Source organism: Mustela nivalis, assembly GCF_964662115.1.
Source record: "Mustela nivalis genome assembly, chromosome: 5".
NCBI classification, from domain to species: Eukaryota; Metazoa; Chordata; class Mammalia; order Carnivora; family Mustelidae; genus Mustela; species Mustela nivalis.
Genome location: NC_139024.1, coordinates 64,234,637 through 64,249,997, shown reverse-complemented (window position 1 = coordinate 64,249,997; position 15,361 = coordinate 64,234,637). Strand labels below are relative to the sequence as shown.

General features: G+C 38.5%; 1 protein-coding gene across 1 annotated transcript in view; it reads right to left on the bottom strand.

Annotated features, from left to right (window-relative positions):
- Nucleotides 1-15,361, bottom strand: part of MAP3K5 (mitogen-activated protein kinase kinase kinase 5) — a 198,182-nt gene that overhangs the window by 101,935 nt on the left and 80,886 nt on the right. Inside the window, exons 6-7 of the mRNA XM_082731758.1 lie at nucleotides 14,967-15,073; nucleotides 11,361-11,531 (exon numbers count right to left, since the gene is read on the bottom strand). Coding sequence (XP_082587884.1) covers nucleotides 11,361-11,531; nucleotides 14,967-15,073 — 278 coding nt within the window. The remainder of the gene's footprint in view (nucleotides 1-11,360; nucleotides 11,532-14,966; nucleotides 15,074-15,361) is intronic.

The window sequence follows — 15,361 nt, the reverse complement described above, 5'->3', positions numbered from 1 at the left end:
CACAGTATCAAACAACTGCAAATCCTAGGAACTAGCAATGCCTGTTCATGCCACATTTCTACATTAGGTGGCTCAGCTTTGCTCCACATTGTTTTCCTTCTGGGACTCAGTCTGCAGGAGTCATTTTCCCCAGGAAAAATGACCAAGGAAAAATATACACGGCACAACCACAGCTTCTGCTGATAAGGAGCAACAAGCAAGACATATACCCAAACCTGGTGTCATGGGTGGGACAGATCGCCTACCTATGAACAGGGATAGGATATTTCTAACAATAGTATGACATAGCACAGATGATGTTCTCCACCCAAGAAAGCTGTAATTAATACCAAATAGTAACAATACCAAACAGACACACTAGTAACAGCTGCCTCTCATTACTGAGCACCTACTAGGTACAAAGGATTGCATTAGACGCTTCAAGCATAGTATTTCTAATTCTGACAGTTCTTTAAGGCAGAGAGGATTCTCTCAAGATTACTGATCAGGACACTAAAGACTGGACATATTAAGTCATGCACATTACAAATGGTACAGTAGGAACTTGACCCAATTCTGCTCAATTCCAAAGCTGAGCTCTTGGTATCACCCTGCTTTATCCTTTGGTGTATATTCAAAAAAATTTTAATCCTTTTTCATTACTTTCTGGATTTTTTTGCTTTGTTTTGTTTTTGTGTTTTAGTTAAAGGGAGTTGGGTGAAACGGGAAAAATTATGACAAATAAAAGCAGGAAGAACTGCTTTTACATCAAGGATAAAGTTTATATTCCATATACAACAGAAACAGCTATTGATATATTCTTTATATATATTTTGTCACAAAATATATTTGATTGATCTTATTAGAGACTAATGTTTTTTTAAAGATTTTATTTATTTATTTGACAGACAGAGATCACAAGTAGGCAGAGAAGCAGGCAGAGAAAGAGGAGGAAGCAGGTTCCCTGCTGAGCAGAGAGCCCAATGTGGGGCTAGATCCCAGCACCTTGGGATCATGACCTGAGCTGAAGGCAGAGGCTTTAACCCACTGAGCCACCCAGGCACCCCTAGAGACTAATATTTTTAAAAGAATAATATAGCAATACTGCTGAATGTGCCCATAAAATTCCCCCAAAGAAGTTTTATGTTGTTGAAAACTTCACCATTTAACTGGCAAGAGGATAAATGAATGTGAATGTAAGTCCTTACATAAAGAAATCTATCAACAATGATTAATAGTGTAAACCTCTCTATAGAGAAATAAAATCACCAGAGGTGAGTAAGCTAAACTAAAGATGACTTCATGAAATAAATCTCGAGGATGAAATTAGATATTCACATCTTAAGAGGATTCTAGTGACTACATTTGAGTAACTGAATGAAGATATGTCCACTACTGTTGATTTTTTTCCCCATTTTAATCCTAAATATTTACTGGAAAAAGTAAGTACTTTGCACTCTTCAATTCATTATTACATTGAAAAGATGCAAACTTCTTAGTTGAGCTTCCAAAGCAAGAGATTTTTGTTCAAGGCTGCCTTATTATTAGCAACTGTATTTGTCACCTGATTGCAAACTAGCTCTAAAAGAGGCAAGTACTTGATTATGAAGTGAGTGACGAAGTCTTTAGAACAAAGACAGCTCATTTTTTGCATCTGCACTGAGATGTTCAACAAAGTCAAGAATAAAGGAAATATTCTTGAGTTGATTATTTCTAGCTAGAGAGCATCTACTTTCCATCAAAGAGGAAACTGAGCTCAAGTCAAGTTCTCTCTATTTAGCTGTCATTTTTCTTGCTTTGTGATATAACAGCTGTGATTCTTTCTGGGAGACATAAAAGTAATTAAATTAGAATTTCATGATGCTTTGCATCTCTAGGGATATTTCTTAAATTATCACTCATAAAATAACTCACAGACAAAGCAGGACAGCGTAAGAAGAAAACTAGTGCCAAATCACTCCATCAATTTAAATAGGGCGGGGAGACCTTCTCTTCATTTCAAACTACTTATTTGTATATGATCCTTATTATACAGAAAAGTTGGAAGAAAATAAAACAACCCCAAATTCTAACTATCTTCTTCCAGTTCTTTTCCCCTTCACAGACTTTTTTTTTCCAAAAAAATAAAAGAGAATCATGTTATCTTTATAATCTGCTTTAAAATTTTGATTGAATGGCATGATGTGTGTTACTATCAAAAATTTTTTTTTAAACCACTATTTTCTTCTGGGTATATACCCAAAAGAACTGAAAGGAGAAAACTCAGATATCTGTACACCAGTGTTCATAGCAGCATTATTCACAACGGCCCAGAGGGTGACAACAAGACAGATGTCCATCAATGGATGAATGGATAAATATAATACAGTGTATACATAAAATAGAGTATTAATCAGCCTTAAATGCCATATGATTCTACCTATATGAAATACCTAGACTAGTCAAATTCATAGAGAAAGAAAGTAGAATGTTGGTCGCCAGGGGCTGGGAAGAGGGGAAAATGGGAAGTTGTCTAATGGGTATAGAGTTCGAGTTTTGTAAGATGAGAAGTATTGTGGATGGAGAGTGGCGATGGTTGCAAAAAATGTACTTAATGCTATTGAACTAGACTTCAAACAGTTAAAATGGTAAGTTTTATGGTACCTATATTTTTATTACCAAACCCCAGCACCACAATTTTGAATGAGTGATAGTCCATCAGATGGGGAGGCTACCCTTTGTTTAACATTTTCGCCAACGGTTGGACATTTAGGTTTCTTCCAATTTCTTGTTACCATAAAATTCAGTGTCATAAACACTGCTGCAAACACATCTTTGTTTCTGTATCTGCTGTTTCTTCAGGATAGTTTCCAAACGACATAACTGGATTAAAGAACATGAAGTATGTCAAGGTTTTTGATGCATAATGCCAAATTGCTTTCCACAAAGATCTCACCAATTCACTTTCCTAGGAGCAGTGTAGGAGAGAGACCGTTCCATCACATTCATGCCGAAATAGAATACCCTCATCTCTTTTCATCTTTGCCAATTGATAACAAGAAAGCCTAGCTTGGAATTTTAACATGTACTTATTCGACTGCTCTTGAGAATGAACTGTTTTCACATGTTTGTGACCAATCTAAATTTACCCTTCCAATCACTGCCAATTCTCTCAAATTAAAATGTAAACCCCATATTCTAAGAAGGCTGGGAAGATGGGAGGAGATACCCTGGGGAAACTCTGAAGGGCAGATAAAAGTGGGAACCGGGTTTTAAACTTAATCTTTAAAGACGTGAAGAACAGTGAAGATTTAGGAGGAAGGGAGTGACAGCGAAATATGGAGAAAACCTAAACTTTACTAAAAAAAGAAGAAGCATATTATCAATTGTGGTTAATCTATTCAATAACATGGACTCAGAATCTCCCAAACCAGAATCTCCAGGGGCAAAGAACTCCATCCACATAGCTGAAAAACTCCACAAACGACTGTGATGTTCAGCCAGGCTTGGAAATGATCACTTTAATTCACTGAGTGAAATCAGCCCTATTCTTCCACTTTCTCCTTCTTTTTCAGCATAATGCTTGGCAAACATCTAGCTTTCTCACTCAACCCTCTGAGTTACATAAAGCAAGCCTTGGTTGCCCTCCTTAGGTGCTGAGTACTTGTTAGCTGCAATTAGGAACCTCCACAGCGACATCCTGAATACTACCATTCCTGGATTTCAACTGGTTAGGCCATAACAGAGCTTCATCCAATCTTTCGTTTGCTGGGTGTGTCATTAAAGCAAGGCCAAGACATGCAACCAATTTACCAGGGTGCTAGCTTATAAAGCAACTGTGAGGGCACCTGGGTGGCTCAGTGGATTAAAGTCTCTGCCTTCAGCTCACGTCTTGATCTTAAGGTCCTGGGATTGAGCCCCTCATCGGGCTCTCTGCTCAGGAGGAAGTCTACTTCCCCCCTCTCTCTCTGCCTGCTGCTCTGCCTACTTGTGATCTCTCTCTGTGTGTCAAATAAATAAATAAAATCTTCTTTAAAAATTAAATAAATAGGGCGCCTGGGTGGCTCAGTGGGTCAAGCCACTGCCTTCGGCTCAGGTCATGATCTCAGGGTCCTGGGATCGAGTCCCGCATGGGGCTCTCTGCTCAGTAGGGAGCCTGCTTCCTCCTCTCTCTCTCTCTGCCTGCCTCTCTGCCTACTTGTGATCTCTCTCTGTCAAATAAATAAATAAAATCTTTAAAAAAAAAATTAAATAAATAAATAAATAAAGCGACTGTGGGTACAGTGTATGTTCTTCCCGGATCTCCAGGTCATCCTGGAGCTGCTGGTCCCTTAGGAGCCCTCTACATCTGAACATCAATGAGCTAGGGGTCATGCTGAGTTACTACAAACTTTTCAGGCTTTGAGCTCTTAAAAATAAAAAAAAATAGTGGGGGGTGTGTCTGGGTGGCTCAGTCAATTAAATGTCTGCCTTCAGCTCAGGTCATGGTCCCAGACTCCTGGGATTGAGCCCTACATCAGGCTCCTTGCTCAGCGGGGAGCTGGTTTCTCCTTCTCCCGCTGCTGTGCTCTCTCTCTCAAATAAATAAATAAAATTTTTTTAAAAAGTCATCTAAAATTTGGAAACTCACCTAACATACACAATAAAGGACAGATCAAAAATGATGTCAGGGGAATGGTGAGATAAAACTCTGAGGGACACAGAGGGTAGTGGAAATGGACAGAGAAAGATATCTCGAAGCCAAGAAAAAGAAAAAAAAAGGCTAATCTGGCAAATGGAAAATAGGCACTGGTCTCTATTTGTAGGTCAATTGGCCTGTTACATAACTCTCCCAAAGTAAAGCCAACCCTATTAATAATGTAAAAACTAAGTAGTTATTAGGCACACATTACTGTTTGAATAGCACTGTCAGTGACGTCAAAGAAAATTAGTTGATAAGGCAAAGCTGTCTGTCCTCTCACAAGTTACTATGGAAAAACGAACATATTAATGCTAAAAACAGGCTGAATGCTTTCAATTTCCTGGTTATGGACCTTTTTTGGCATTACAACAGGAGAGACATGATTATATTAATATTGTACAAGCACCTAATTTCCTTTCAAATTGCTGCAAATGACTTTGTATCTCCCCTTAAGAATGAGAATGCCATCATGTCTAAAACCAAATACAATTGCAAACATGCATGGCCTATCCACGGTACGCCACGACAGCGTTGTACGTGAAATTTAAATAAGGCCCATGTAAAAAGTACACAGACTCTAATTTTTCCCTCATCAACTACATGTTCAGCTAGATGCAGGAAGAACAGAAAGAAAACATGGGAATATTTTAGGAAAAGGGAAACTTCATCTAGTTAGTGTTCATGTTGAATGTGGATAAATGTAACAATATATAAAGAAATACAAAATATTTTCACATAGTCTACACCAAAACTATAGTACTAGGTGCCTACTAAATTCTAGGACTTTAACATATGCTGCTTCTTTTAGTTCTCACAATAGAGCATTTATTCCTCCCAAAACAGTAAGTTTAAGCCAGTTGCAGTTGTAACAATCCTGTCCTCCTTCCCAGTGATTTGTGCAATATTGGGCTGATGATGGAATACCAGAAGCATGAAGAAGAAGTAAGGAAAGACTGGGGTAGGTTTTTGTGAGCACGCTTTCCCAGTTCTAAGAAAAAGATGGCTTCCATTTCCTCTCCAGACCGTGGTGTAGCTAAACTGGATTCATGCCTGGAATGACCATGGCCACTTTGCAAGCCTAAGAAAGCCAGCCCAAGGGCAGAGCCACCGACAGCAATAATGAGGCAACAGATCTTGGCTGATACTTTTAAGCTTTTGACTCAACCTACTCAGACCCAGCCTCACTTTTGGAATTCAATACACTCTCTTATTGTTGAAGCCCATCGGAGTAAGGTCTTTTGCTACTTATAAGATGCTAAGAGCATTCCAATTCCTGCAGGTAAATATTATCCTTATTTTTAAATAAAATGGAATTTTTTAAAGGGTATCTTTTCTAAGATCACACTGTTTCTAAGTGTTGACTCAGTGTTTATCTCACATCAGTCTCCCAAAAGTCCTCTTCCACAAAACAGTATAGACATTCCCGGAAATATTTGTTCCTGAAAATTCTAGGAAAGAGAGCCTGGGATGTAGTAAAAACAACACTAAATCTGAAAAATTAGATTTGAGATTTTATTAGTAACAGCACATCAAAAAATTCATTTAAGTTCTCCCAGTTTCAATGGCGTTGGTTGTAAAGTGGGAGGAAAAAATGTCAGCATTGTTTTCTGTACAAGGTGCTTCTAAGTCTGCAATAGCTAACAGCATATACAGAAACCTTGTGTCAACTCCAAAGTTGAAGGGATTGATAATTATTTCCACCGACTGAACAAATACTGCACATAACAAAATGTTCTAAGTAAGCCACTCTCCACGGGAATTCAGCATGACTGTTTCGTGGTTACTTCTTTGTTAGATTAGGTTAACAAAGGAATGGTGGAGATAATCTTTGCAATGAATTTTCCATGGCTCTCCAAGTCACAGTACACAGTATTTCCTTGGGCCATTCTAGTTAAGTCTGTCACTTCAGAAACTCTGTGGCATCTTTTTAGGATGTGAGTCTAGGCTTTGGGGTCACAATATTTCCTACTTTGAAAGCTGAGTATCCCCCCGCCCGGCGTCACTGTCTCAACTTGTGTGATATCCTCTCGCAGCCCCAAACATCCTCTAACCAGAGCCTGTGACCCACACAATCACTGCCTTCTCCAACTTAGATTTACCTGTGTGTTGCACAGCGATGAAAAAAAGTGACAACTCTTCATGACTAAGAGCTAAACTCAGTTTAATTATGGAAAGGTCAAAAAGGCGTTTTTCCTACCCTAAATTGGATTATAGAAATTTAAGTATAGAAAAAAACAGCATTATTTTAGCCAGCCTCAAGAGCTTCAGTGGACAAAAATAACGAAGGAAGTGACAATGAAAAACATCAAATGTCAGAGAACTAGTCTTTTTTTATACTTAAATCAGCAGGATGTGTTCATTCAAACCACTCGGCCTCTGTCCCAGATAAGATTCAACAACTAAAGTTTGTTCTAGCAGAAGAGAGAGAGAAAAAAAAATTATTTGAACAACGTATCACAATTCTGCAAACTTAAAAAAAAAAATTGAAACCATAAACTTTTTTCTCATTTCCTTCTTTTGTACTCTGAACCCCTAGGAAAGGATCTCAGAAAAATAGATGTGCCCAGGTGTAAAACAGCGCCTCGCCACAGCTCCTGGTTCCATGCTCAGAGGGGGGCAACATGTTCTCCCTCTGGTACGGAGCAGAACCCTAAACTCATCAAAGGTGTTAAAATGGGAAACCGGAAGAAAGAGCTTGATGAGCCACTCGAATCACAATTGCTTGGGGCTCTTATACTATTGAGTGAAAGTTCCTGTCCTTAAATTTTCCGTGGTCAGTACATCACTGTCTCTGCAACCCAGCAAGAAATGATTCAAGCCATGGAAAATGTCCATGGGAAGAGGCCTTAAGGGACTGACTTACCTGCCATGACATCTCTCTCCTTGGCCTCGCACCGGCATCTGACAAGTGAAAACTCAGAGAGATGACGGCTCAGACAAAGTCAGTGGAAACATCCCTGTGGGACCCATGACTCAGGACATATATAATCCTGGGTAAATCTGGCAGGATGTCTCATAACCTCAGGGACACCCTCTTGTGTCAACACCTTGACAATGTGCTTTCACAGCTCAACTTGAACAGGAAGGCAGGTTAGGGACAGTGCCAACACACCAATATGAATGAGTGTGTTTGCAGCACTGTGGGAGCTGGATCAAAACATTAAAATAATACCGAAGAAGCTTTACAAGTGTGAGGGTGTGTGTGGGGGAAACACAAAAAAACAACAACTGTATTTAAAAAGGGAGGTGGGGGGTAACTTCTTAGCAGCCCTTGGGACAAACGGATATATATGGATATACACGACAGTAATGGTAGGTTAGCTACCTACAGTAGCTAATCTACAGTAATAGTGACATTCTTTTAATACCAAATAAGTTTGTGAGTGACACAAGATCAACTCCTAGGCGCCCTACCGTTAAAAGGCTTTGATCTCTAACAGCCTTCCTTGTTCTTACTAGAAAATTAATGGACAGCTTAAAATGAAATCATAAAAATTCTGACATCTTCAATTTGACCCAAAGACCTTGACACAAAGCTCTTTTGAGAGACTGTTAATAGTCCTCAGCTAAAGGGGAACCATAAAAAAGGAGTCAGAATCCGGAAGTACAGAAAATTAAAACAATACACAACTGGAAAAAACTCTGCTCCTTAACTGAACTTTATGTGACCTTGAAAGCTCACAGTAGTCTAAACTGTTTGATTTTCAAATAGGGAAATGCTTTATTTTATTCCTGTGCATGACATGTGCTAACTTCATAGGAGGTGTTTTCCACTTGATTTCACTGACCATGAAACTTAGGTTTGTGAAGATGACCCATGCATATCATTATCACAATGATATCAGAGCATCTCTACTGACACAATGCTTCCAAATACCAGATTATAATTCTCCTCCAACTTAGAATTTTCTTAAAGTATAAATCTGGTAATAAAAAGGCTACATAGTTCCATTCCTCTTTTGTAATGGCAGGAAAAAAAACCAAAACAAAACTTGGTTAAGAGAAACCATAAAACTCTCTGGATTATACTAAAAATTTGTAATACAAATTTAAAAGTCTAAACCAAAATTTTCCATGAGGATCCAGAAAATCACTGTCCCCAAGTTCTCCTCCCCGTTGTAACCCATTATCCCAATTTCAGTCCCTCATTCAGTGGCTAAAATGATACAAGATTTTGAAAATTAAGATTTCCCTTTCACAACTTAAAAAGATTTTATGGCTATCACTGAGGAATTCCTGAGGTAAGCCAACCTCTTTTAATGTATACATTTAAATTAGAGAATAGTTTAGGAATATTAAGAAATACAGAAAAACAATATAAGCAGCACTCCCACATACCCACTGTTCTTATAGCTGAATGTGAATCCCTCCCTTCTACTCCTTTATCCCCACTGGTAACCAGTATACTGAATTGAGAATTTATGATGTGCACTCATGCGTATATACCTTTACCAGGTGTGTATGACTGCTTTTAAAGTTCCCATAAATGATAGTGTACTCCATGGATCTTCTGCCATTTGCTGATTTTGCTCAACTATTTTTTTTTAAGATTTTATTTATTCATTTATTTGACAGAGAGAGAGAGATCACAACTAGGCAGAGAGGCAGAACTAGAGAGAGGGGGAAGCAGGTTCCCCGCTGAGCAAAGAGCCTGTTGCTGGGCTTGATTCCAGGATCCTGAGACCACGACCTGAACCAAAGGCAGAGGCTTTAACCCACTGAGCCACCCAGGTGCCCCTTGCTCAACTATTTTTTTAAAGATTTTTTTTTTTTTTTTGCATGTCATAAGTTTTATACAGAAGAACTTTAAGAATTTCTTTAGAGTATATAAGTAGATCTGCTGGATCTAGGATGGGCTAGCTGTCAACTTGCCTTGATATTATCAAAGTCTTTAAGTGGTCATAAAAATTTTTGCCACAGCCAGGAGAGACTACCTTTCCTCTAACATCCTTGCCAACAATTGATATTGTCACACTTAACTATTTCTTTATAAATCTAGTAGTTTCTAATGGTGTACTAGACATTTTGGATGCTACGTTGTAGAGTTTGGATTCTGTTATACTCCTCTTAAGAGTATCTGGTCTTACTCTAACAGGCAAATAAATTGTTGGTAGTTTACCTGATCATGTGGGGGCTTGGTCTTAAGTTTTATTAGAGTGGCTCCGTATCGTTTTGCTCTTAATTTTGAGTGCACTTCTTTAGTCCTGGGATGTAGTTTTTTATTCCTATGCCGTGACCCTTTGAGACTTTCAGTGGAAAGCTTAGATTGCTCATGAAGCCCTTCTAACGTCAGGTTCAAATTCCAAAGTCTGTCTCCTCTACACAGGGCAGCTGCTGAAATTTCTGTTCACCTCTCAAAGACATCTAGCTCCTGTGTTCCACCTGGGCTCCTAGGGTAAAACTCACACATGCCAGGGACAGCTGAGAATTGAACAAGAGTTTATACACAGATTTTGGGGCTATTTGTGGCTCCTCCATGTAGGTGGTATCTCCCTTAATCTCTAGGCACTCTGGCTGCCTCAAACTAAACCCTCTGACTATTAAGACTCTGAATTTCTTCTCGAGTTCTATCTGTCCTTGGGCTTGCAGATTGGAGAATGCCCCCAAGATAAAAATGTGGATCTTACCCAATGTGGTACCCTTCATCCAAGAACCAAAATTTCTCCAGTTTCTGACCACTTATAGTCACTCTCCAGTGCTTTCAAACTATTTTCCTTCTTAAGTGTTTTTTCAAAGTTTATAATTGTTAAAATTGGTAGGATTAGCAGGCAATAGAACCCACTCTGCCATTTCCAAAAGGCAGAACCTTGATGAACAGAAGCAAATCTCAATGCACTCTCATTTCCCAATCTGTTCTTTCTATGATTCATGGTATTTTTAAGCCTTAAGAAATTCTTTCCTATCCCAAGGTCAACTTGCATATTTTATTCTAAAAGATTTTTTTTTCTGAAGTATTTAAAAAAATAGTTTGGTCTTTAATTCACTTATTAAACATGGCTTAAAGTAGAAATACAATTTCATTTTATTTTTGCGAGCAGATGAACAAATTTTCCCAGTCCCATTCCTGAAGAGTCTACCCTTTCCACTCTGATCCATGAAGTGCACTGTCATAAATCTAGTCTCATAAACATCTAAGTCTGTTCCAGGCTCTCTCTTCTGTTCCAGTGTTTGTCTATGCCCACACTTATATTGCAATATCTTAATTATTACATCTTTATGGTAGGTCTTGTTATCTGGTAGAGCAAGTCCTTCCACTTTGTTCTCCAAGATTGTTTTGCCTTTTCTTGGCCCTTTGTATTTTTCAAATAAATTTTAGAATCAATTTATCATGTCACATGAAAGCCCTGTTGGGGAGAACTAACATCTTTAAAATATTAAATCTTCTCATCCACAAATTTGGTATATTTTTTCATACATTCTGGAATTCCTTCATGTCTATCAACTTCTATAAATTCTCCAAAAATGATATTTTTGTTGCTATACTCTATATTTTAGAATATCTTTTTAAAATGTTACTTTCTCAAAGTATCTTTTCATCCAACTTACCCCAGTGCACTCTACCATATCAAATGAATTTCATCAAAGTTGTTTACTGAAGCTATAAACTCTAAGATTTACTTGTAATACACAATCTACAGGATAACAGTAATTTAGCACTCCCATCTGTAAACCATTTTTTTCATGTCATGGATTTATCAAGTATCTTATCCGATATACTCACCAAGAAGCTCCATGGTCTCTACTTTCAGTGTCCAGGAAATTAGAGTCCAAAAACATATCTTTGTAGATTCGACCAACTAGGCAATACATATCGGAGGCAACCTGCCCTTCACTTTGCACCAGCGGGATCATAACATCAAGAGCTTTGGCTCTATCTCCAGGGAGATTTCTCCTAAGGTAGGGAGAGAAAAAATATCACTGTTTCAATATAGATCACAGAAGCAATGTAGGCCTTTTAAGAACTCTGCTTGATATTTTGATTCACACTAGTGAAGTCTGGCAGGATAAAGACAACCATAGATTTTGAGAGTTCCCTGTAAAGTTCTGCCTAAGCCTTTTTGTCTTTTCATCCTACTGCATGTCTACTGGATTTAACAAGGATCACTTTTGAGCTGCTTTCCTGAGGACAGTGATAAGTTTGCATTAACCCATCTATATAGTCCTTCTAATTTCACAATCCATAGGTTCATGGTTCATAGTTTCAAGGGCATGAAGTACAATTAGGAATGCCGTCTGTGGCCTTACATGGGGAAGCTGACCAATCCAAACAAGGACCAAACCCTGACTTTAGGTTTCAACGGCTTTTGCTCTAAAACACTGTACAAACTTATTCACAGACAATACCAACAAACCAACTTTAAGCCAAGAGTTGCCTAATGTCCATGTGTGATCAGATGATGATCTAAGGAAGATGCTTTAGGTAGGTCATTTTAAAATAGCAAATATGTGTAGTTCATTCTCAAAACCAGATAAAAATTCTCTTAAAGGGAAGCCTGGGTGGCTCAGTTGGTTAAGTGTCTGCCTTCAGCTCAGGTCATGATGCCACGGTTCTGGGACTGAGTCGTGCTTCAGGTGCTTTGCTCAGCAGGGAACATGTTTCTCCCTCTGCCTGCTGCTCCCCTATTTCTGCTCGCTCACATGTGCACATGTGCATAGTCTCTGACGAATAAATAAATAAAATCTTTTTTTTTAAGATTTTTTAAATTTTTGCTTATTTGACAGAGAGAGATCACAAGTAGGCAGAGAGGCAGGCAGAGCAAGAGGAGGAAGCAGGCTCCCTGCTGAGCAGAGAGCCCGATGTGGGGCTTGATCCCAGGATCCTGGGATCATGACCTGAGCTGAAGGTAGAGGCTTAACCCACTGAGCCACCCTGGTGCCCCATAAATAAAATCTTTAAAAAAATTCTCTTAAAAATTATTTCTTGGACCTTAAGAATATTATGCTAAGTAAAAGAAGATAGTCACAAAAGATTACATATAATATGATTCCATTTATATGAAATGTCCAGAATAGGCAAATCTAGAGACCAAAAATAGATTAGTGGTTGCCTAGGTCTGGGAGATTTGTGGGGCAAGGGGAGAGTGACTACTAATGGGTTTCCTTTTAGAGAGATGAAAATGTTATATTGTGTTGATGGTCATATAATTCTGTTACTATATTGAAAAAACATTAAATTGTATACCTAAAATGGGTGAATGGTATGATATATGAATTATATTTCAATAAAACTGCTACATAGAGTTATTTCTCTTCTCCACTATGACTTCAAATATATCTGGTCTATGAAATGCCCTTTTACACTTTGTCCTAAATACCTTGAGCTTATAATAACCCTTCATACAAATATGCTTATCAATTCATCATACTGTATTTTAGGAAAGGTAAGGATAAAACACAAAGAAAAATCTAAGAGGCTCTATGGACTTTGATTTTTCATTTCATAAAAAAGAACATATTCTATTCTGTCTTTCAAGAAAGATTTATTTGAGAGCCAGCTGGACCTGGTAATCTCTGGAGGTCTCATCTCACTCTGTCAAATCTGAAGAAAAAGATGTTTAATAAATGGGGAAATGAAATATACGTCCATTCTACACTTATTGATAACATTAGCAAGGATAAAGGAGGAAAGAAAGAATCTCTGGTTGAATAGTGTGCTGACTTCTTTCATTGCAGACGGAGGCAGGAGGACCTAGTGATGAAGAGCAAAGACATCAGTATGGGACAGATCCAGGTTTGAGCCTCAGTTTTATAACTTGCTAACTATGGGTTCTGAAGAAAAGCGATTCAAGGTCTCCAAGCTTCAGCTTACTCATCTGTAAAATAATCAAGCCTTAAGTGACACACAGCAAGTAGACATGATGCCCCTCCCTTTCTTTTTCGCTCCTTCTCTTTAGTTGTAGCAACTGTATACATATGTAACTCGCCACCAGGGAAGACAGCAGCACAACTAACAAGCTTTGGACAGCTCAGTGCTTTGGGCCTCTCCATGCCTCTCCGAGCAAGGCCGGCTTCCTTGGTAACTCCGGGTAGGATGTGGCACCGACGTATGTGCCATGATGTGGACAGAAGGCCGACAAGCAGGACTGGAAGTAGCAGCCTTCATGCGAGTCTTAGCAGATTTCTGGATACATGCCCTAAAATGTGGCCAATGGAGATCTGATTGTAATTAGATATGTTCAGGGCAGTGAAAATGAAAATATTCTCTGGTTAGGAATATGTTCACCTAGACATAACTACCATTACCCTACTTAGCAAATTTTTTTAAAGATTTATTTATTTATGGGAGAGAGAGAGAAAGAGTTGGGGCAGAGGGGAAGGGGCAGAGGGAGAGAGGGGGAGTCTTAAGCAGACTCTGCACTCAGCACAGAGCCTGATGCTGAAATTGACCCCATGACCCTGAGATCATAACTGCAGCCGAAACCAAGAGTCCAATACTTAACGAACTGAGCGACCCAGATGCCCCCCTACTTTGTAAATTTTTAGGTAAAGAACCATTTGGGGCTGAGCATATTTGCCTAAAAATAACATTATATTTGTGCAATTAAAAAAATTCTAAGCAAGTATAAATAGCAAATATGAACTCAGAGAAAAAAGAATTTTTTAAAAAGATTTTATATATTTATTTGACAGACAGAGATCACAAGTAGGCAGAGAGGCAGGCAGAGAGAGAGGAGGAAGCAGGCTCCCTGCTGAGCAGAGAGCCCGATGTGGGGCTTGATCCTACAACCCTGGGATCATGACCTGAGCTGAAGGCAGAGGCTTTAACCCACTGAATCACCCAGGTGCCCTGAGAAAAAAGAATTTTAAGAATTTAAGGAATAGCATGGAGGATATTAGGGGAAGGAGGGGAAAACTGAAGCAGGGGGGATCAGTCAGGGAGACAAACCATGAGAGACTATAGACTCTGGGAAACAAACTGAGGGTTTCAGAGGGGAGGCACCCAGGTGCGGGGAAATGGGAATTAAGGAGGTCACAGGTTTTAATAAACACTGCATGTTATACACAAAAAATGAATCACGGAACACATCAAAAAACTAATGATGTACTGTATGGTGTCTAACAGAACATGATAAAAAATAAATTAAACAAAACAAAAAAAATAAAGAATTTAAATATATAAACTGTAGGGACTTTTTTTTTACTGTCAAAAAAATAAAAAAACAGAATGCATATGCTTCTTACATTTCATATGGTTGAAGCAAAAATATTAATATTACATTCCAATAGGGAGTGGCTGCAATGCTACAGCAAAAACATATCCTAGGAAGAAAACGCAGGTTATAAAATAGTATGTTAGCATAGTACGAACAAAACCTTTTCTTCTTACCTATTCAGTGCAAATGCATAATGAAACTTCACATGGTGATGGGAAGCCAAATCAAAGGTTGGCAGCTTTTCTAAGGTCTCTACCAGCTTCACTATAGAATCATAGTCCTTTCAAACAAAAGGAGAATAAGACATAATTAAACCCCTAGGAGAAAGTTCTGACAATGAGAGGACTTTTGACAAGCATATATCTAAATCCGAGAAGGGTGTTAAAAAGAGAACTAGGATCCATGAACTACTTTGAAGAATCTAGAACCAAAAAGAAATTGATTCTTCTTAAATAAGAAATTTGGATTATACAGGTAAAAACCTTAAAATATAGAGTTACCACAACCGCCTCCATTAGCATGATAACACTCTGTTGTCTAACTATGGATGGTTTGCCTCTCCCATGGA